The sequence below is a fragment of the Gossypium hirsutum genome, chromosome A01, assembly GCF_007990345.1.
Source record: "Gossypium hirsutum isolate 1008001.06 chromosome A01, Gossypium_hirsutum_v2.1, whole genome shotgun sequence".
Taxonomy (NCBI): domain Eukaryota; kingdom Viridiplantae; phylum Streptophyta; class Magnoliopsida; order Malvales; family Malvaceae; genus Gossypium; species Gossypium hirsutum.
In genome coordinates, this window is record NC_053424.1 from 110,773,472 (window position 1) to 110,797,795 (window position 24,324).

The 24,324-nt window shown below is 36.6% G+C and overlaps 1 protein-coding gene and 2 non-coding genes across 3 annotated transcripts; all 3 read right to left on the reverse strand.

Moving 5' to 3' along the window:
* Positions 1-2,252: 2,252 nt before the first annotated feature.
* On the reverse strand, positions 2,253-2,359 carry LOC121207676 (small nucleolar RNA R71). The gene has a single exon (XR_005902804.1). It is a non-coding gene; the product is annotated as a small nucleolar RNA R71 (small nucleolar RNA).
* Positions 2,360-6,861: 4,502 nt separating this feature from the next.
* LOC121208264 (small nucleolar RNA R71) lies at positions 6,862-6,968 on the reverse strand. Its single transcript, XR_005903229.1, has one exon. It is a non-coding gene; the product is annotated as a small nucleolar RNA R71 (small nucleolar RNA).
* Positions 6,969-22,428: 15,460 nt separating this feature from the next.
* Positions 22,429-24,075, reverse strand: LOC107925368 (serine/threonine-protein kinase-like protein At5g23170). Its single transcript, XM_016856029.2, has one exon. The coding sequence runs from the start codon at positions 23,773-23,775 to the stop codon at positions 22,699-22,701; it is 1,077 nt and encodes a 358-aa protein (XP_016711518.2). The 5' UTR covers positions 23,776-24,075; the 3' UTR covers positions 22,429-22,698.
* Between the last annotated feature and the right edge of the window lie 249 nt (positions 24,076-24,324).

Below are 24,324 nucleotides of genomic sequence, written 5' to 3' on the forward strand. Positions count from 1 at the left end.
TCCCCTCTTAAACTAAAACAGTTAGTAAACAGACAGAATTCAGAATCAATCTGGGTTGGAGCCCATTATAGTAACAGAACAATGTGTGTGGGCCAAAGCCCAGTACAATTTCACATCAGTCTCAGCCCTCATCAGAATCAATTGGGCCTAGCCCATTCTCAAAATCAGTAACAGTTGAGCCTAGCCTATTAACAGAATCAGGTGGGCCTAAGCCTAGTACAGAATCAGTATTAGATGCAGATATGCAAAGAAATTCCCAGCCTAGTCCAACTGGTAAGTCGTAATTTATACATATTTTTATCCCATGCTTAGTACATTTTTGGTTGAATTATCATTAGATTTGTCGAATTTGATTCTCCTAATCTTTTAAATTTCATGTTCTATACTTAAGTGAACATAATAGAGTAAAAAGAGTGAGAAATAGGCCCAAAAACGAAGAAAATGGGTCAACGTGGGAAATCAACAAGGCTTGGACTTCCTCACACGGGTAGACCATACGCCCGTGTCTATTTAGCAGACTCTAACACGGCCTAAGCCACCCTACACGGGCATGTCACACGGGCATGTCCCTGTCAAGCCCAAGTCTAGTTCTACTCGAAAAAGGTCACTTTTGAGGGTTTTGAAGCATTCCAAAGCCTATATAAACACCCTAGGAGGCACCTAGAGAACACACGGAGTAAGGGGCAAGAAATTACTCGAAGAAAGCCGATTGAAATGTTTTGGGGATTCTTTATCTTTTGTTATTATTATTCTTCTGAGATGTTTTCTTTTACATATATGAACTAAATCCCCTAAATACCTAATGGGGATGAAACCTAAGACGGATCTTGTTACTATTTTCTGAATTATATGATAAATACTTGATTTATTTTTAATTATGTGTTCTTAATTCTTGCTTTAATATTCCAGGATATTGGTTCAAGTATTGATGTGCTTATTCAGAGGAGCAAAAGTCCTTGTCTAAGAGTAGATCTAGCATAATTAAGCAGAGTTGATTGCACCCCTAGACATAGGGCGACATAAATCTGCCGGATTAGGGTCAAACCTAATAAAGGAATCCATAGATCGAGTTAATGCAACACTACGGGTTTTAATTAGAAAGAGATTTCAATTAATCAACCTAGGGTTAGACGTTGTTAGTCTCGAGAGATAATAATATAAATTAGGGATTTCTATGGATCGAGTTAAGTGAATAAATCGTCTAATTCAGAGTCAAATAACAAGTGAAGTCTAGGTGGATTCTTCCTTAGGTATTGTCCAAATCAATCAGTTTTCCCAAAAGTATTTCCCCAATTTTCTTCCTGTGCATTCTTAGTTTAGTTAATTAGTTTAGATAAAGTAAATCCCTTTATTTTTAGGCTAGATAATAAAAAGAAAGTTAATACTAGTACTTTTAGTTCCTATGGGTTCGACATTCCAGTCTTGCTATAAACTATACTACTGTTCAATAGGTGTGTTTGCCTTCATCGTGATAATAGTTAGTTTTCAAGTACGATCAATCATAAATATAAAACTTATCACGCATACATCAAGTTTTTGGTGCCGTTGCTGGGGAATTAAGATATTAGGAACGTTTAATTTTTATTAATTTAGCCATTTATTTTATTGCAATTTAACTTTTATCACTAAATTTTCTTTTATTTACTTCTGGCAGGTTTTTACGGTTTATGTCTAGAAGAAACCCGTCAGGACCTCTACTTTTTGATAGTGAGATCGAAAGCACAGCACGCAAAAATCGAAGAGAGATAAGGCAAAGCCTACAATACATAGAGAAAGGGCAAGAGGACGATATTCAAACCACAACCGAGGAGATGGCTGATAATCATAATAATAATCCGCTACATCTTGTGGCTGTTGTGAACCCAGTAAATCAAGATCCTGCTCCTCTTACTATGTATGATTACGCCATACCTAGTTTAACAGGAGCTGAATCGAGTATAGTTAGACCTACTATTGCTGCAAATAATTTTGAACTGAAACCTAACACGATTCAAATGATACAACAGTTTTTTCAGTTTGATGGTTTGCAGGACAATGATCCAAACACTCATTTGGCAAATTTCCCGGAGTTCTGTGACACTTTTAAGATCAATGGCGTTTCTGACGATGCCATACGCCTTCGGTTGTTTCCATTTTCGTTGAGGAATAAGGCTAAACAGTGGTTGAACTCGTTACTACGAGGGTCAATCACTACTTGGGAACAAATGACCGAAAAATTCTTAGTTAAATATTTTTTACCGGCTAAAACGGCTAAATTGAGGAATGATATCTCTTCTTTTGTGTAGATGGATCTAGAAACTCTTTATGATGCATGGGAGAGATACAAGAACCTATTGAGAATGTGCCCTCACCATGGGTTACCTTTATGGTTACAGGTTCAGACTTTTTACAACAGTGTGAACCCCTCAACACAACAACTTATCGACGCAGCCGCCGGTGGAACTTTGAACAAAAAAACATCTGAAGAGGCTTATGAATTTATTGAAGAGATGTCATTGAATAACTATCAGTGGCAAGTCATGAGAACAAAGCCGATAAAAGTAGCCGGTGTTTTCAACCTTGACGCGGTTACTATGCTATCTAACCAGGTAGAACTATTAAATAAAAAGATTGACAGTTTGTATGGTTCTACTCAGGTACATCCAGTGATGAGGTGCGATTCAAATGGAGAAGGAGTACACACAGAATATCAATCCTTCAACCCTAGCACCAAGGAGGAACAAGTTCAATATATGGGTAATAATAATTCTAGACTTCAAAATAACCCATACGATAACACTTATAATGCAGGTTGGAGGAACCATCCCAACTTCTCATGGGGTGGCCAAGGAAATCAAAGGCCACAACCTCCCCCAGGTTTTCAACAACTACCTTACCAGCAGGAAAAGAATCCGAACCTTAAAGAGATGCTAACAAAATTCATCTTGGTGTCAAAAACTCGTTTTCAAAATATCGAAATAGCACTTAAAAATCAAAAAGCGTCGATCCAAGGGCTCGAAACTCAGATAGGCTAGCTTGCTAAACTGATTTCTGAATGACCACAAAGTAATTTGCCGAGTAATATTGAAACTAACCCAAAGGAGCAGCTTAATGCGATTACCGTTCAAGATGAGGAAGGGTTAGTTGAACCTGAACCAGAACCGAGGTAAGGAATTGTGGTAAGTAAAGTAAGGATAAGGTGGACCATAGTGAGAAAAAATAAGTAAGTAGAGAATATAAACCTCGAGTGCCATACCCCAGTGCAACAAGGAAAGACCACACGGACGAACAATTTGGTAAATTCCTTAAATTATTAAAGAAATTACATATTAACTTACCGTTTATTGAAGCTCTTTCCCAGATGCCGAACGCAGTTAAATTTTTAAAGGAGCTCTTAGTAAATAAACGAAAGTTGGATGAGACGTCGCATGTGAAGTTAAGTGCAATTTGTTCAGCCATTCTACAGAATAAGCTACCCAACAAATTGAAAGATCATGGGAGTTTTACGATTCTTTATTTAATTGGTAGCCTAGATGTAAATAATGCATTGGCTAATTTAGGGACAAGCATTAACGTTATGCCCTATAAAATGTTTAAACAACTAGGTCTTGGGAAACCCAAACAAACTAGGATGAGCATTCAGTTAGCAGATAAAACCATTAGATTTCCTAGGGGTATCATTGAAGATGTTCTTGTCAAAATCGATAAATTTATATTCCCAATTGATGTTGTTGTTCTAGACATGGAAGAGGATAGTGACGTACCTTTGATTTTAGGATGACCTTTTTTAGTAACTACTAGAACTATTATTGATGTTGGTATAGGTGAACTCACACTTCGTGTGGGTGATGAAACAATTACTCTTCAAGCTCATAATTCGAGTAACACATTGAATAATGAAGGTGGTATAAATCATGCTACTAATACTGATCATGTGGTGCAACCTTCTTTACAGGAAACGCGTTTGAAGAGCATATATGAGCCATGTTCAAGTAACAACAAATGACCCATCTATAAAAAACGAAGACTTCAAATCGATGAACTAGATGAATGGCAGACACAGAAGTCGAGAACCCACGACAAACCAAATCACACCATGACGGACTTAATGTTTTATCAAATTAACTTAAGGTTGGAGAAAAAGTAGTATCAGATGTGGTAGACCCTCATATTACTACTTTTGAACCTAATGGAGCAATCCCTTTTACGGTACTTAACATTTTCCCACACGGTACAATCGAGGTAACCCATTCTAAATTCGGCACTTTTAAGGTAAATAGTACTCGTCTAAAACATTATTTTGATAAAATTGATAGCAAGAATGAGGAGTGTAAACTCCTCGCACCACTATGACCACGCAACAAAGAGGTAAGTTGAGCTTAGACTATAAATAAGTGCTTCTCGGGAGGCAATCCGATCACTAACAGTGTTGATCTCTTTAAATTTTGGTTTTTAACATCTAAATCATTAATTGAGTCCTTAAACACAGGTTTTCCAAATCTACACGACCAGGCACACGAGCGTACCTTAGGCTGTGCTCATACCACGGGCGGCGACACGGCCGTGTGAAAACAGAGCAAAACTTTTCCCAAAACACAGGATTCGATACAGTGCCATGACCGTGCGACATGGCCTTAGGCAATCCCGCCAAATCAATATGGGCTGCAACACGTCCGTGTCTATAAGCCGTGGTAGAAACTGAGAAATTAACACGGACGTGCGACACGCCTGTGCCTACCACCCGTGGTCGAAACTGTCAAGATAACACCAGCGTGCGTATATATTGATAAACTGTAATTTATACATATTTTTACCTCATGTTAAACACATTTTATGGATGATTTCCTATTAGAATTGGTGAATTCGATGCTCCTAATGCTTTAATTTCATGTTTTATACTTAGGAGAGCATAAGACAGCGAAAGGAACGAGAAACGGGCCAAAACCGGAGAAAATGGGCCAAAGTACGAAATCAACACGGCCTGGAATTCCTCACACTAGTAGCCCACACGGCCGTGTCAATTTGGAAGAACCGAAGCACGACTCACACGGGTAGAACACACGTCCGTGTCATTCTAGCAGGCTCGAACACGGCCTGAAATAATAGCACACGGGCATGTCCCTGCCGAGCCCAAGTTGAGTCCAACTCGGAAAAGGACACTTTTGAGGGCTCTTAGGCATCCTAAAGCCTACAAATACACCCTAGAGGAGGAAGAAAGAGGACACACAGAATAGGGAGTAAGGAATTACTCCAAGGAAGCCGATTGATCCATCTCAGAAGTCAGATTCATCATCAAGACTGAAGATCTCTCTTCAATTTCCCCTTCAGGAGTTTTGGGTTTTCTTTATGTTTTGTATTCTTTATTATTCTGAGATGTTTTCTTATTTAGTTATGAACTAAATCCCCTAAATACCTAAGGGGAATGAAATCTAAGACGAATCTTGTTATTATTTTCTGAATTGTATGATAAATATTTAACTTGTTCTTAATTATGTGTTCTTAATTCTTGTTTTGATATTCCAAGATACTGATTCAAGACAAGCTCTTATTCAGAGGAGGAATAAACCTTATCTAAGAGTACATTTGTCATAATTAAGCAGGGTTGTTTGCGCGCCTAGACATAGGGTGACAAGATTTTTCCGGATTAGGGTGAAACCTAATAAGGGGGTCCATAGATCGAGTTAATGCAACCCTAGGGTGTTCATTAGAGAAATGTCTCAATTATTCAATCTAGGGATTAGACGTTATTAGTCTTGAATAGGGATAATAACATAACTTAGGGATCTCTACGAAACAAGTTAAATGAATAAATGGTCTGATTCGGAGCCAAAATAACAAGTGCAACCTAGGTGGATTTTTCCTTAGGTATTGTCCTAATTCAATCCTTTTTCCTAAAAGCAATTCCCCAATTCTATTCTCTGTGAGTTCTTAGTTTAGATAATTAGTTAGTTAAAACAAAACGTCTTTATTCCTAGGCTAGATAATAAAAAGACAGTCATTACTAGTACTTTTAGTTTCTTTAGGTTCGACAATCCGGTCTTGCTAAAACTTTACTACAGTTCGATAGGTACACTTGCCTATATCACGATAATAGTTAGTTTCAAGAACGATTAATTATAAATATTTAAAACCTATCACGAAATCACGTGATCAAGTTTTTGGCGTCGTTGCCGAGGACTAAAATATTAGGAACACTCAATTTTTATTACTTTAGCCATTTATTTTTCTTGCAATCTAATTTTATTTTTAATTTTATTCTAATTTACTAATTTTCTTTTTCTTTCTTCTGGCAGGTTTTTTTTTATAGTTTATGACTAGAAGAAACCCGTCAGGACCACTACTTTTTGACAAAGAAATCGATCGCACAGTTCGAAGAAACCGAAGAGAAATAAGACGAAGCCTAAGATACACAGAGAACGAGCAAGAAGATGATACTCAACCCCCAACCAAAGAGATAGTTGAAAACCAAGACAATTAGCTACCGCCTGTAATTGCGGCTAATCAAAATCCTGCTCCACGCACTATGTATGATTATACTAAACCTTCTTTAACAGGAACTGAATTAAGCATAATTAGACCTGTTGTAGCTGCAAATACTTTGAACTGAAACCTAACACAATTTAAATGATACAATAGTTTGTTCAGTTTGATGGTTTGCAGGATGAAGATCCCAACATTCACTTAGCAAACTTTTTGGAACTATGCGATACATTTAAAATTAATGGCGTTTCTGATGATGCCATTCGTCTTCAGTTATTCCCTTTCTTATTGAGGAACAACGCTAAACAGTGGTTGAACTCATTACCACGAGGGTCAATTACTACTTGGGAACAAATGACCGAAAAATTTTTACTAAAATATTTTTCGCCGGCTAAAACGGCTAAATTACGTAATGATATCTCTTCTTTTGTGCAGATGGATTTAGAAACACTCTACGATACATGGGAGAGATACAAGGATCTTTTGAGAAGGTGCCCTCACCATGGGTTACCGCTTTGGCTTCAGGTTCAAACATTCCATAATTGCCTGAATCCTTTGACTCGGAAAATGGTGGACGCAGCTGCTAGCGGAACCATCAATAATAAAACACCTGAAGATGCTTATGAGTTCATAGAGGAGATATCATTGAATAACTATCAGTGGCAAGTCATGAGGACGAAGCCAACAAAAACAGCCGGTGTTTATAACGTCGATTCGGTCACCATGCTCTCTAATCAGGTAGATCTCTTGAATAAGAAAATTGATGGTTTTCTTAGTTCTTCACAGGTTCACCTAATAATGCAATGTGAAGCAAGTGGAGGTGGAACAAGCCATTCAGAATACCAACCTTATGGCCACAACATGGATAACGAGTAATTAAATTACATGGGTAATAATCCTCGACTTCAAAACAATCCATATAGTAACACTTACAATGCAGCTTGGAGGAACCACCCCAATTTCTCGTGGGGCGGTCAAGGAAATCAAAGACCACAACATCCTCCATACCAATAGGAAAAGAAGCCGAACCTTGAAGAGATGCTCTCAAAGTTTATATCAGTGTCAGAAACTCATTTCTAGAATACCGAGACAACACTAAGAATCAACAAGCGTCAATCCAAGGGCTCAAAACTTAGATAGGCTAGCTTTCTAAACTAATCTCCGAATGACCACAAGGTAGCTTGCCAAGTAATACTGAACCTAACCCAAGGGAATAACTCAACGTGATTAATGTTCAAAATAAAGAAGGATTTGTTGAGCCTAAGCCAGAACCGAGGCAAGAAATGGTGGTAAGCAAAGGTAAAGGTGAGGTAGATTATAATAAAAACAAACCAGTGACTATCGAATATAAACCTCGTATGCCATACCCCAACGCGACAAGGAAAGACCGCTCAGATGAACAATTAGGTAAATTCCTTAAACTTTTAAAAAAATTACATATTAACTTACCATTTGTTGAAGCTCTATCGCAGATGCCAAATGGAATGAAATTTTTAAATGAGCATTTAGAAAATAAGCGGAAGTTGGATGAGGCGTCGCATGTGGAGCTAAACACAGTATGCTCAGCTATTCTGCAAAATAAGCTATCAAACAAATTAAAAGATCCAGGGAGTTTTACAATTCCTTGCTTAACTGGTAGTTTAGATGCGAATAATGCATTAGCTGATTCAGGGGCTAGTATTAACGTCATGCCCTACAAAATGTTTAAGCAATTAGGTCTCAGGAAACCCAAACAGACTAGGATGAGCATTCAATTAGCAAATAAAACTATAAGATTCCCTAGGGGTATTATTGAAGATGTGCTAGTTAAAATCGATAAATTTATATTTCCCGTTGACTTCATTGTTCTAGATATAGAGGAGAATAGAAACACTCCTTTAATTCTAGGAAGGCCCTTTTTAGCAACTGCTAAAACAATTATTGATGTTGGCACAGGTGAACTCACACTCCGTGTGGGAGATGAAACAATCACCCTTCAAGCTCACAGCTCTGGCAACACATCGAAAATTGAAGGTGATCGTTTAACCCATTCTACTAACACTGACAATATGGTACAACCTACTTTGCAGGAAATGAGCATGAAAGAAGCACATGAGTCATTCTCAAGCAGTAGCAGAGGACCTATTCATGAAGATCGAAGGCTACAAATCGAGGAATTAGATGAATGGCGGTCGCATAAACCGAGACACATAATAAACCAAAACTACGCCAGAACGAGCTCAACTCCTTTCCACATCAACTTAAGGTTGGAGATAAAGTTGTATTAGATGTCGCAGAACCTCACATTGTCACTACCACACCGAATGAAGAAATCCATCTTACGACACTTAGCATTTTCCCATTCGGTACAGTTGAGGTAAGTCATCCCAAGTTCGGCACTTTTAAGGTAAACAACACTCGTCTGAAACCTTATTTTGATGAGAATGATAGCTAGAATGAGGAGTATAAACTCCTCGAACCACCACAACCATTCAATGGAGAGGTAAGTCGAGCTTAGACTATAAATAAGCACTTCTCGGGAGGTAACTCGAGCACTAACAATATTAATTTCTTTAAATTTTAATACTTAACACCTAACTTACTAATAGAGATCTTGAATATAGGTTTTTCCACAAAGACACGGCCAAGAACACGGGCGTGCTTAGGGCCGTGTGAAAACAGGGCAAAAAATTTCCCCAACACGGGCTACGATAAAACGCCATGGTCGTGCGACATGGCTGTGGTCGAACTGCCAAAACAACACGGGCGTGCGACACGCCCGTGTGGAAGAACCATGGCTGAACCTACTAAAATAGCACGGGCGTGTGACACGCCCGTGTCTAGTACCCATGGTCGAACCTGTTAAATTAACATGGGCATGGACCTTGCAGACACAGGCGTGGGAGAAGCGAACGAAGCTAGACACGGTCATTCGACAAAGCCGTGTGCACCCACACGCCCAAGGTATACGGGCGTGGGGCAAATTTTAGACGCACTCAAATAGGAAAAACGCAAAACAAACAGGCAAAAATTGGGGAACACGGGTGTGTACCCTTGCCGTGTGGCCCAAAATCTATAAATACCCTGCACTAATCACTTTCTTCCCCATTCAAAAACCCTAACCCTAACCGCTGCAAGTCCACACGGCCTCCTTGCCACGCCTGTGCGCCGCCTCTAACTCCATTTTTGACGTCCAATTTCTCTCCCTTAGTGTTTGTTTACTCTTTTCACCTCTATTCTACTTACTTTTAATGTTTATTTTTAAAATAATATTTATTTTTCTCTTACTATTTCCATTTTGTTCATTATTTCTACATTATTAGATTATTTATCATACATTTCATGTTAAATCGAGTTGTTAAAGCCTCACTCTTTTGTCACACACATGCCATTACTATGCCCATTCTCATGCCATTACAATGATAATGTCACGAAATTATGCTATCAAAATAATTATGTTGGTTATGTTTGGTTAATATTAGTAGTTGTGGCTGAAATTCTGATTTTTATTGAAATTTGTCTTCATTTTACTTTGATCATCCCTCACGATGAATTAATGGTTTTGATAGCAGGTACCATGTCGTCTTCACGAGGAAAGAAAATCATCGTACCTACTTCGAAGAAAAGGAAGGGAGCGTCATCATCCACGAGCCCAACCACGAAAATTCGTCACCCTCTCCTGCAGTTCCCCCGAGGGCCCCAAGAAGAACTTTTCCAAATACTTCGGGCCCGAGCATTAATTGCGGGCCGCTGCATCGACTAGGTTGCCTTAGAACAAGTTCAGTTGGCTGATACGATTCGGGCCCTCCTAACCATTGACCCTTGAGAGCTGTTCTTTAGGATCATCGAGCCAACTTACCTCGAGCTCACGATGAAACTATGCTCAACGTTTTATCTTTAAACCGTAATGACGAACTACGATGATCCCGGCACGGCCCAATTTTGCCTAGGCGGATTAGTCCGTAGCTCAGCGTCCCAGAGTTCAGTATGACGCTAGGCTTATATACGGAAGAGTTCAAGGAGGAGAATAAACTACATGCTCTCACTCCCCACATACACTTCTCTCCCTTGAAGTGCTGGTACACTTTGGCCCCTGGCGCTGCCTCCTACAATCCTAGCCACTCCAAGGCATCAGTTCTCCCACCATCCCTAAGGCACTTATGCCCCATTTTGGCTCACACGATTACAGGAAGGCGAGAGAGCACCGGCATCGTCAACACTCACGACGCCTACTTTTTATGGTGTATGCCGCACAGGCACGCCATTGACCTTGCCTATTTCATCGCTCATGCGATTCAGCACCAGACGGAGCGGCATAGGAAGGGGGTCATCTCCATTGGCCCCTATGTTACGCTGTTGGCTCGACACTTCGGGCTTCTCAGCACCGCAGCCCAAGAATCATCCTTAACCCTCATTGGTCAAATGTCTCCACAAGGCATCTCGAGCATGCTTAGTATGAGGATGATCGAAAAGCGCCGAGGAACCTACCCTCCTCAATATCGTCTCGCCCAATCTATAAAGGAGGAGGCCTATGAGGACATTCCTGATGATGTCCCTCCACAGCACGAGGACCTACTGTCTCAGCCACCACTACCCTCTCGTCCAGTTCATGCGGCGGCTTCATATGCTGACATCTCTAAGCGCCTCACTCAGTTCGAGCAGCAGTGTTTTCAACGATTTGACAACATTGATGCCACTCTATAGTAGATTTGTCAAGCACCTCCACATCTCATCGCCAGTCCCACCTCGCGAACCATCCGGCAATGAAGATGTTTAAAAATATTTATTTATTATTTTATGTTTTGAATTTTTATTAAAAATACTTTTTATTTTTATTAGATTTTAGAATTTTATTTTTAATTATCAATTTCGGTTATTTCTTTATGAGTTTTTATTCTTCCTAATATCCCCTAAAAAGTTCCTGATTTCATCACAGTTATATAGAGCTCTTAAGCTCATCATCGCATAGGAACTAAAAACTCCACCGGGAAAGGCTCTCCACGACTGCCATGTCTTGATCGACCACGACTATAGCTACCACTAGATATAATATTCTTTTGACGCAAGACTTATAGACTAATGAACCTCTACCATCGCCGGAGTATCCTCCTCTACTCTCGCACCGGTTACTCTCCAAAACTCCAGTTCGAGGAATTCATCATATAGGAAGTTTCATTTCTCTCCCTATCTTATTTTTATATTCTAATATCTAGCTTTGTACATTGAGGGCAATGTACATCTTAAGTGTGGGGGGTATTTATTTCATTATCAGAAAAATCCCTAAATGACTGCCTTGTTCTCTTGGAAAGCTCTCATATCGTATTTAGGATAAATTTTGATTAATTTATGATTTTGATTGATATATCTTGAACTAAAACATAGGGATTTATGCATTGATTGTTTAAACTTTAAGACATTAGAGAATCAAGCATGATAAGTTGATTTTTAAGAATTTAAAATCTTAGGTTGTTTCCCTAAAGTTAGGTATTACTTTGAGTTAGAATTCACAAGTTTTAAACATTAAAAAGCCATAATTTTTGTGAAATTTTTTAGCCTTTTGAGCATCTATTAATTTTTTCATGCTCACTTTTATTATTACTTTGAATGCGTCAATATCGAACTGTTATTCTAGAACTTAGGATTAACCCACTCATGCCATGAAAAGCCTACCTCCACGATTAACCCCCAGTAAACCCCCTTGAGCCTAACAAGCCATTTCTTGTATTACCCTTAATATTAACCCTTAACCCATTATTGTTGAAATCCCCTAAATTAATCCCTATTTTTGTCGATATTTAAGTTGAAGAAATTGCTTAGCTATGTCTTGTTCTTAATAGTTAGTCTATGTTATTTAACTTGTTCTTAAAAAAAATGTATACACATTAGTAATTCCATATTCTGAGAAAAAGCCCTGTTGTACGCAAGTGATGATTAACCCTTCTTCTAGTTAGGCAATTTTTCAATTAAATCTCGATTCTAACACTTTCTTTTAGCTTGTGACCACACCCCCTAACCAAGCCTCGTTACAACCTTCTCAAGACCTTTTGATTGATGTTTCATCTCAATTTATAGTGGTGAAGATTTGATTTTCATGCAAGCCTATGGTAATGACTTTTCATTATTGACTATTGAGTGCTTCATTTATTGTCCTTAAACACCTCGAGTGATTTGAGTGAATCTGTAGTGAGGATGTGAAACTCTGTGATATTTTGAATCAATGGTAATTACTTAGATGAGGGGAGACACCTATGTTTGCATGATTAAAATACTCAACTTGGAATGTTTCAAACTTTTATGTTCTTTTAGTTGAATTCTCAATGTATGATTACCTATAGATTATTTTGAGATATTATCGATAGAAATTATAAATTGAGAAGAATTTATTTTGATTATGAGTTGAGAATTTTGCTTGAGGACAAGCAAATGCTTAAGTGTGGGGGTATTTGATAAACCGTAATTTATACATATTTTTACCCCATGTTAAACGCATTTTATGGATGATTTCCCTTTAGAATTGGTGAATTTGATGCTCCTAATGCTTTAATTTCATGTTTTATACTTAGGAGAGCGAAAGGAACTAGAAACGGGCCAAAAACGGAGAACATGGGCAAAAGTACGAAATCAACACGGCCTGGACTTCCTCACACGGGTAGCCCACACGGCCGTGTCAATTTGGCAGAATTGAAGCACAACTCACACGGGTAGAACACACGCTCGTTCCATTCTAACAGGCTCGAACATAGCCTGAAATAATCGCACACGGGCGTGTCCCTACTGAGCCCAAGTTGAGTCCAATTCAGAAAATGCTACTTTTGAAGTCTCTTAGGCATCCTAAAGCCTATAAATACACCCTAGAGGAGGAAGAAAGAGGACACACAGAATAAGGAGTAAGAAATTACTCCAAGGAAGCCAATTGATCCATCTCAGAAGCCGGATTCATCATCAAGACTGAAGATCTCTCTTCAATTTCCCCTTCAGGAGTTTTGGGTTTTCTTTATGTTTTGTATTCTTTATTATTCTGAGATGTTTTCTTATTTAGTTATGAACTAAATCCCCTAAATACCAACGGGGAATGAAACCTAAGACGAATCTTGTTATTATTTTCTGAATTGTATGATAAATATTTAACTTGTTCTTAATTATGTGTTCTTAATTCTTGTTTTGATATCCCAGGATACTGATTCAAGACAAGCTCTTATTCAGATGAGGAATAAACCCTGTCTAAGAGTATATTTGTCATAATTAAGCGGAGTTGTTTGCGCGCCTAGACATAGGGTGACAAGATTTTTCCGGATTAGGGTAAAACCTAATAAAAGGATCCATAGATCGAGTTAATGCAACCCTAGGGTGTTAATTAGAGAAAGGTCTCAAATATTCAATCTAGGGATTAGACGTTATTAGTCTTGAATAGGGATAATAACATAATTTAAGGATCTCTACGGAACAAGTTAAATGAATAAATCGTCCGATTCGGAGCCAGAATAACAAGTGCAGTCTAGGTGGATTTTTCCTTAGGTATTGTCTTAATTCAATTGATTTTCCCAAAAGCAATTCCCTAATTCTATTCTCTGTGAGTTCTTAGTTTAGATAATTAGTTAGTTAAAACAAAACCTCTTTATTCCTAGGCTGGATAATAAAAAGACAGTAATTACTAGTCCTTTTAGTTCCTTTGGGTTCGACAATCTGGTCTTGCTAAAACTTTACTACTGTTCGATAGGTACACTTGCCTACATCGCGATAATAGTTAGTTTCAAGAATGATAAATTATAAATATTTAAAACCTATCATGAAATCACGCGATCATATATACACGGGCGTGGGAGAAGCAAACGAAGTAGGACACGACCGTGCGACATGGTCGTGTGCACCAACACGCCCAAAGAACACAGGTGTGGGCTGAATTCCAGGCGCGCCCAAATTTGAAAAACACAAAACACACCGGCTGAAATAAGGGCAGACGGGCGTGCCCCACGGCCATGTGCCCTACAGCCGTGTGCCCCAATTTCTATATAAACCTCCACTATTCATCATCCTCTTCCCCAAACCCTAACCCTAGTCGCAGCTCTCACCACCGCTGTCGCCATCTAAGCCCCGACCATCACCCAAAAATCCACATATCATCGCCACCCCCACCTCGCGAACCATCTGGCGAAGAGGATTTTTGAAGACTTTTATTTATTATTTTTACTTTTTTTTTTTACTTCTATCTTTATTTATCTTTTTACTTTTTATTTTTTTAGTACTATTTTTACTTCATCTTTAGATTTTATAATTTATATTAAACAATTTATGTTTTCAGCCATTTCTTTACAAGTAATCTTGCTACTTTATATTACCTAAAGAGTTATTGATTCTATCACAGATATGAAGAGCTTTACAACTCACTATTACTTAGGAATTTGCAACTCCACTAGAAAAGGTCCTCCACGACTGCCATGCCCTACTCGACCATGACCATAGCTACCACTAGTTATAATATTCTTTTGGCACAACACTTGTGGACTAACAACCTCTACCACCACCGGAGTATCCTCCTTCAATCTCACCCTTGTCTTAGCCAATTACTTTCCATGACTCCTATTCAAGGATTCCATTTAACATTTAGGAAGTTTCATTTCTCTCCCTATCTTATGATCTTATATCTATATTTTTCAGTAAATCTATCTTTATACATTGAGGGCAATGTACATCTTAAGTGTGTGGGGGTTATTTATATCATTATCAGAAAAATCCCTGAATTTTGTCTTATTCTCACGTGACTCACTTATATCACTATTAGAATGAATTTTGATTAATTTATGATTTTTATTGATATGTCTTGAATTAAAACATAGGAATTTATGCATTGGTTGTTTAAACTTTAAGGAATTAAAGAATCAAGCATGATAAGTTGATTTTTTTTTTTAGAATTAAAAAGTTTTAGGTTATTTCCCCAAGTTTAGGTATTATCTTGAAGTTGAAATTTACAGGATTAACATAAAAAAGCCATAATTTTTGTGAGATCTTGAGCATTTAGAGCATATATTATTTCTTTCATGCTCACTTTTATTGTTGCTATGAATGCATCAATATTGATTTGTTATTCTAGAACTTGCTTCGATTATGCATGCCAAGACCACACCATTTTATTTGATATGTCGAGATGATAAAGGCACTTAGGTTTAACCCACTCACTCCATAAAAGTCTACCTTCATAATTAACCCTGTAACACCCCTTACCCGAACCCGAGGTCGGGATAAGGTACGAGGCATTATCGGACAAACATACAAACATTAAACTAAAATACGGGCCATAAAATTTCATTCATATTTCAAAACGTTCATTCACTTACACATAGTCCTTTATTTGAGTCTACGAAGCCCAAAACATACTTTAGAAAGGGTTCGGGACTAAACCGAGAACTTACGAAAATCTTGGAAATTTCATGCTTTAAGGCTCCACACGCCCGTGCCCCAAAGTCATGTTCCATACACAGCTGAGACACATGGTCGTGTCTCTGCCTGTGTGGAATATACCTAAGCTATTTTCCAAGCTTTGGTCAACCTTAATCTCTTACACACTTATACAAAATCAAAAGCATATAACATGGTATTCATTTAATGATTAAATATTCTCAATTAAACCACAAACATAGCATTTGTATATCATCATACATGTGTCTCTCATACTCATTTTACCTTGTTTATTATAGTACCACTTATACATTTATACCAAGATTATCATCTTACCAAATATCTTTAGCTTAATCATCAAGCATTCATATTTAAAACTAGATCATATCTTTATAAAATACCACAATTCAGATGCGCAAATAACATGTTTACCTAAAACATTTTAATTCAACTCCATACCCTACAAGCATTACATTGAGACTAGTCATATATATATATATATATATATATATGTCATGATACATATCATTCTCTTTCTGTTTTCTTATAAACACATATCATTTATTTCATTATATCAATATTTCATATACCATAGTTTCCATGTATTCCACATATATTTATTTTCCTCCTCCTCCTCTCCATTCCATATCCTTAATGTATATAGCATTCTTGTAAGTACGATTTCACAATTTACTAATAAATGCTCACATCAAACTGTCCACACGAGTCATAGTCACTTACTTATTTATAATTTGAGCTACAGAGCTCCAAATTAAGATCTGTAAATTTCCCCTAAAACTATACTCACATATCTTTGCACCATAAAATTTTCATAATTTTTGGTTTATCCAATTAGTACAGTTTATTCATTAAAATTTCCCCTATTTCATATTCTGACAGTTCTAACCTCTCTTCACTAAAAATTAATTATCTCACAATAAAGAAATCAGATAATGTTCTTGTTGATTTATATTGAAAATAGACTCATTATGGATTTTAAAAATATAATTTTAAGCCTCTAATTATTTTTATCCAAATTTTTGTGATTTTCCAAAGTTAGAACAGGGGATCACGTAATCATTCTGAACCAGTCTCACAAAAACATAAATATATCAAAATATAGAACTCCTTTTCTTGCTCTGTTTCTTTTATATGAAAATATACTCATTAAGCTTTAATTTAATATCTCATTCAGTCTCTGATTCAATTTCTACTATTTTTGGTGATTTTTCAAAATCACGTCACTGCTACTGTCCAAAACAGTTTTATTGCTAATTCACTCTTTCACACTTTCTTTGTATTAACCTCATTTTAACATACATATCACAAATCATTTTCACCATATTTCATACATCACAAGTATAGGCCCATGATCACAAGGTCACCATAAAATCATCCTCATGTATAACTTACTTGTTTATAACCTTACCACATCCTGGTCACTTAATGAACACATCATTCACATAACCAAGTTCATGCACTTATTCATCACAAAACTCACAAAGCAATACATAGAGAGTCTCCCGTTGAACACTTCGGATCAATCCTCGATACTTGGTGGTTTCAGCACATAGCTCCACCCATCATAGAGTTCGGCTCTCTTGTACACATGGTGAACACTCAGTACCACCCATGTGACCTAGCCAATTTATCTCGTAGCTCTCTTGTCTACATGGTGTCCTTCACCTGGAGCCACGCATGCGACCTAGCTACATATATCCCGTAGCTCTCTTGTCTACATGGTGTACACATAGTATCACCCATGCGACCTAGCTACATCATAATGTCTTGTAGCTCTCTTGTACACATGATGTGCACTCAGCACCATACATGTAACCTAGCTACATACTATCTGTATCATCCAATCTTTCCGAAGGTTCAACCGGGATTTCTCTCTCTTTTCCAACAATTTCACCAATCAAGTAATTATCCACAAACATATTTCCAATATTATTATAAAATATCATAATACAAGTAATATTGATGTATTACTTACATATAAACTTACATCTCATTTAATATCAAGGCAATAACATTAAATTACACATTGCCTTATTAAAAATCATATGAACTTACAATTTCCCATAATATCCATAATCATAGAAATCACATTTATGTATGATAATTCAATGCACTTCATGTACCATAGACATATTTTTAAATCAATTCATAAAATTGGCACCATAATCATTTAATTTAACATAATTCAATTAATTCACTAAATTTAACTTTCAAATATAAATTACAGCATTTTTGCTGTATTATTATCATACCAACTTACATACTTTCAACACCTCAGAAATTATAATAAATATATCAATTTTACATTGAAACATGCATAAATTAATGCTTATTATACATATGAACTTACCTCGATACTAAAATGATCATTTTACCAACTTTCCCAATTTTCGATTTTTCTCTCATTCTAGGTTCAAATATCATTTTCTGGGATCTAAAACATCATATTTTACTTATTTAATTAATGTAATATTCAAAACAGTCCTTAACTCAAACTTTGGAAAAATTACAATTTTGCCCCTAAACTTTTTCATATTTACACTTTTGCCCCTAGGCTCGAGAATTAAACTTCATCCCTTATTCTTATGTTTTATGACATGCTGATCACTTTTACCTTCTATGGCAACATCAAATTCTCACTCTAACATATACTTATGACTATTAGGTATTTTTACCGATTAAGCCCTTTTACTCGTTTTCACTCAAAACCGAGTAGCACAAGTTGTCTAACATAATTTAAAACCTCATATTCTATCATAAAACAGAAAAATAAACACATTTAACCTATGGGTATTTTTCCAAATATGAAACCTAGCTTAAATTATTGCTAGAATAAGCTTAATCAAATTACCGGGATTCCAAAAACATAAAGAACTTGAAAAACGGGGTTAGAACGGACTTACTATTGAGCTTGGAAAGCTTGAAAACCCTAGACATGGTTTCCCCCATGCTAATTTCGGCCTCCATGAAAAAGATGAGTAAATTTTGGCTTTATTTTCCCTTTTTATTTCTTTTAATTACCAAATGACCAAAATGCCCTTCCTTACTAAACTTTCAAAAATTCCATCCATGTCCAATTTTTTTCCATCACTTAGAAATTGGCCAAATTGATATTTAAGACCTCCTAATTAATATTTCAAAGCAATTTCATACTAGAAACTTCTAGAATGCAAGTTTTGCAACTTATTCAATTTAGTCCCTAACTTCAAATTGAGCACTTTATGCATAGAATTTCTTCACGAAATTTTCACACAATCATGCAATCATATCATAGACCTCAAAATAATCATAAAATAATTATTTTTATCTCAGATTTTGTGGTCCTGAAACCTCTATTCCAACTAGACCCAATTTTGGGCTATTACAAACCCTTAGTGAACCCCCTTGAGCCTAACAAGTCATTCATTGATTTACCCTCAATATTTACCCATAACCCATTTTTATTGAAATCCCCTCAATTAATTTGATTCCTATTTTTGTCGAGATTTGATTTGAATAAATTAATTAGCTATGTTTTATTTTTGATAGTTAGCAAAGTTCTATATAACTTGATTTGCTCTTAAAAAAAATGAAGTTGATGCAATTTATCATCTAGCATATTACGAAATTATGTAATGCTTGGATTAAAACAATGTTATCCATGAAGAAAAGCTCAACTCTAGGATCATCTAATTAGGAATGTAATTTGTCAGTTTTAGTATTTTTTTAGTTAGGTAATTTTTCAATTCAATCTCGATTCTAACCTTCTCTTTCAGCTTGTGACCACACCCCCTAACCAAAGCCACATTACAACCCTCTAAAGACCTTTTGATTGATGTATCATCTCAATATATAGTGGTGGAGATTTGATTTTCACGCAAGCCTATGGTAATAACTTTTCATATTGACTGTTGAGTGCTAAATTGTTGTCCTTAAACACCTCGTGTGATTTGAGTGAACTTTTGGTGAGGATGTTGAATTCTGTGATATTTTGAATCAAAGGTGATTACTTAGATGAGGGAAGACACCTATGTTTTCATGATAAAATGCCCAACTTGGAATGTTTGAAACTTTAATGTTCTTCTAGTTGAATTCTCAATGTATGATTACTTATGGATTATTTTCATATATTGTTGATAGGAATTATAAGCTGAGAAAAATGAATTCTCAATTGTGAATTGAGGATTTTGCTTGCGGACAAACAAACGCTTAAGTGTGGGGGTATTTCATAAGTCGTAATTTATACATATTTTTATCCCATGCTTAGTACATTTTTGGATGAATTATCATTAGATTTGTGGAATTCGATGCTCCTAATCCTTTAAATTTCATGTTCTATACTTAGGTGAGCATAGGAGAGTAAAAAGAGCGAGAAATAGGCCCAAAAACGGAGAAAATAGGTCAACGTGGGAAATCAACAAGGCCTAGACTTCCTCACACGTGTAGACCATACGCCTGTGTCTATTTAGCACACTCTAACACGGCCTAAGCCACCCTACACGAGTGTGTCCCTGTCAAGCCCAAGTCTAGTTCTACTCGAAAAAGGCCACTTTTGAGGATTTTGAAGCATTCTAAAGCCTATATAAACACCCTAGGAGGCACCTAGAGAACACACGGAGTAGGGGGCAAGGAATTACTCGAAGAAAGTCGATTGATCCATCTCAGAAGCCAGATTCTCCTTCAAGACTGAAGATCCCCCTTCAATTTCCTTTAGGGGTTTTGGGGATTCTTTATCTTTTGTTATTATTATTCTTTTGAGATGTTTTCTTTTACACATATGAACTAAATCCCCTAAATACCTAAGGGGGATGAAACCTAAGACAGATCTTGTTACTATTTTCTGAATTATATGATAAATACTTGATTTGTTTTTAATTATGTGTTCTTAATTCTTGCTTTAATATTCCAGGATATTGATTCAAGTATTGATGTGCTTATTCAGAGGAGCAAAAGTCCCTGTCTAAGAGTAGATCTAGCATAATTAAGCGAAGTTGATTGCACCCCTAGATATAGGGCAACATAAATCTGCTGGATTAGGGTCAAACCTAATAAAGGAATCCATAGATCGAGTTAATGGTTGAATATGCCTGAAATGGCTAAGCCATTTTGTTGAACCAAACATGACATTAGTATCTTTATTTTTATATGAAATTTTTAGTTAAAAAAAAGTAAAAAGAAGAAGGAATTGTTAAGACTATTGATGAGAAAGATTAAAACAAATTTAGAAAAGAAATTAAGTGAGTGCACAAGAAGCCAATAAAGAGCATAAACAAAGCTGTTCAAGCTTTGATGTTAGGTGTGGGTGCATAGGAGGAAAGAGAGGTTTCCTTATACAAAAAAATTAGAACATGATGTTAGAGGAGGTGGTCCTTTCAAAGTTTAGGAAAAGATCAACGACAACTTTTACAAGATTGAGTGGCTAGGTGAGCATGGAGTTCGTGTTATTTTTAATGATTTTTTTTATTTTATTTTTCTCCTTTCGGCATAGATGCATATTTGAGGAAATACATTTTAAAAGAAGGGAGAACGAGACGAACTCCTTCGATTACGATATTCAAACAAAGTAGTTGAAGTTGCAAGCTTTATGCAAGAATTTATCTCTAAATAACTTGAAAAAGCTTGTGGAACATCAAAAGAGGTCAAGTAAAATAATTTCATTAAAGAAAGCCAAGTGATAAGAGTAGATAGTAGGTAGAATTTGAAGCTGAGATAATAGAATTGGGATGAGGTGAGAGTTTCCTCTAATGAATATAAAACAAATTAAATGGCAAGCATTTCTGCCAATTGGCCTGTTGCACAAACTTTAACGTGCCCAAAGATTTCTCATCTTCACTATCCAAATTAATGTAATCTTTAAAGACATGGAGTAATAAAATATTTTAATACCCATCACCATTGGTTTCATATTTCACGTGTCCACTTTATTGATTCTCATGCATTTGTATTTAATTTCTTAGGTATTATAATATTTGCTATCTTTACTTTTAAACCTCCCTCCTCTCCCTTGTACTATTCATCGATAATGTTAATAGAAATAATCAAAAGCAATAGAAAAGAAAAATAAAAATAAAAAACATAAATTTTATTTGAAAACTTTTTATAAAGAAATAGATTCACCCGATACTAAAAACATAATAATATAAGAGGTTTTCTGTTACACTTATTTTAAGGGTTAAATAACCCTTTTATAATCAACATCTAATAGAAGAAGTATAGTTCTATATGAATTTAACTTGTACGGCAAGATCCGTATCATGAGACCTCCACCCCCACACCTCAATCGAGTTTAATGGTGAATAGAGATCTATAGAGACAAAAGACCAAAGGTCGAATTTTACCTCTATATTTGATTTCTTTTATAAATGAGTTACAATTTAAAATTTTCACAACATGATTCATGACACAGAATTCTAACAAATATGTTTCATTGGATGTAATGTGCTTCTTCCAAAATTTTAAACCTCCCCCCATTTTACTCATTTGCTTCTTATTGTATGGTTTTGCGGTTTTGGGATATACATTAATTTTATAGTAGAATAGGAAGTTAATATTCCCTAGACGTATTAATATCATACCAATATATATATATATGAAATTAAAAAAAAACCAGTATATTTTAGATATATAGGAAAAGATAAATAAAGTACAGACATGAACAGGGAATGACAGGGCATCAAACGAAGCTTTCTTATATTCTTTGGCTACCAACTTTTCGGGAATCTTCTGTTTGGAATGCATGTTGTTTTGATTAAAACCAGCATTATATATTGGCAAATAAAGGCAACCAAACCAAACCCATTGACCCACACGAGTTCATTTTTGACTCATCTCCCACTCACAACCGAGTCAACTCAGCTTCAACAAAACTCATTTCAATCTAACATCTGCTAACATCTCCTTCAGCAGCACTACTTTCCCCGTCGAAACATGGCTATTAACATCTTCATCTTGTCGGGTTGAATAAACGGCTGACCTTCTGCAATATTCCCCACTCAGCTTTCGCCGCCTCTTGAGTTGAACCAAGTACTGTATGACGCTATTCCAGGCTGTTATACTTCTGACCGGTTCAATGGAACAAGTCTCCATTGCCACAATGATTTCTCCGATTGAAGGACGGTGCTCTTCCTTGTCAGATGAACAACGTGATGCCACGCTTAATATTCTCCTTATTCTGCTTTCCATGTACATCGGAAATGGAATCCTGGAGTCGCAGATTTCCACCACCCTTTGCTTTTTCACTAAAGGAATTGCCCATTCAACAATGGAAGCCGGTGCTTTAGTGACATCAATTACCTTTCTGCAACTAATGATCTCTAACAAAACTACCCCAAAACTAAACACGTCGTTTTTAGTGCTTAGTTTATTAGGGGCTGTGTACGAAGGGTCCAAGTACCCGATCGTACCTGCTGGTTGAGTGGCCTGACTCAGCGAGTCTGCCGGCGAGATGGCGAGTCCGAAATCACACAACTTAGCAGTCCAGTTTGAATCAAACAAAATATTAGCAGATTTAATATCCCTATGGATAACCAAAGGATTGCTTTCGTGAAGAAACTGAACCGCCCTTGCAATTTGCAGAGCGATCTCTAGACGTTGAGGCCAAGAAGGAGGGGTAGCTGCAACGTGTAGTAAATCATGCAAAGAACCATTAGGCATCAACTCCATCACCAAAAGCTTGTCGTTCTGGACCGAGTCATGACTCGCTCCGAGAAAGCTGATGACATTACAACTTTGACGTAAAGATGAAAGTACAGATATTTCATTTTCTAGCTTCTTCAAGTTGTCACGTTGTGCCTCAACACCATTGATAGATGACCTCTTCACCGCTACTACTCGGTTGTCCTGAAGAACACCTTGATACACCGCTCCATGGCTGCCTTTGCCAATCAGTCTTGACGGACAGAAACTTTGGGTCGCTTTTACAAGCTGTTCATAACCAAACTCCATTTTTTTTCTTGCACCCTTTTGATTAGTTTATATCCAAAGAATAAGGTTTAATTAGAGGTGAGAAGACTGCAAATGGTATTGGATGAATAAGTAAAGAAAAAGGAGATGGATAAAGAGGCTTTGGAGGAGGCATCAAAGGCAGAAAAAATATAATGGATGAATTATTGAGAGAAGAAAAAGGTAAAGGTCATCAAGGAAAGAGAAAGAAGAAACGGAACAGTCCTAGTTAAAAGAGAAGTGGTCTGACATGGAGGGATGAGTTGCTCATCCATTATAGCTCCCTTCTTGGGTCCCTTTCTCTCCCCCCCCCCCCTTTTTTTTTTCCAAATCTAAATCAACATATATGATGAATGACATTGCCAAAACATTTTCAATGATTTTTTTTATATATATGAGTTGAGTTGGAATAAGAAGCTAGCGTGACTGAGTTGAAAAACCTGAATTTTCATTGAATTGACCCTAACGTATCAACCAAAGCTATTGACTTTCTAAACCACATAATCACAAATTTTATCCGTATATATATCGTGTTGTGTATTCAAGGGAATC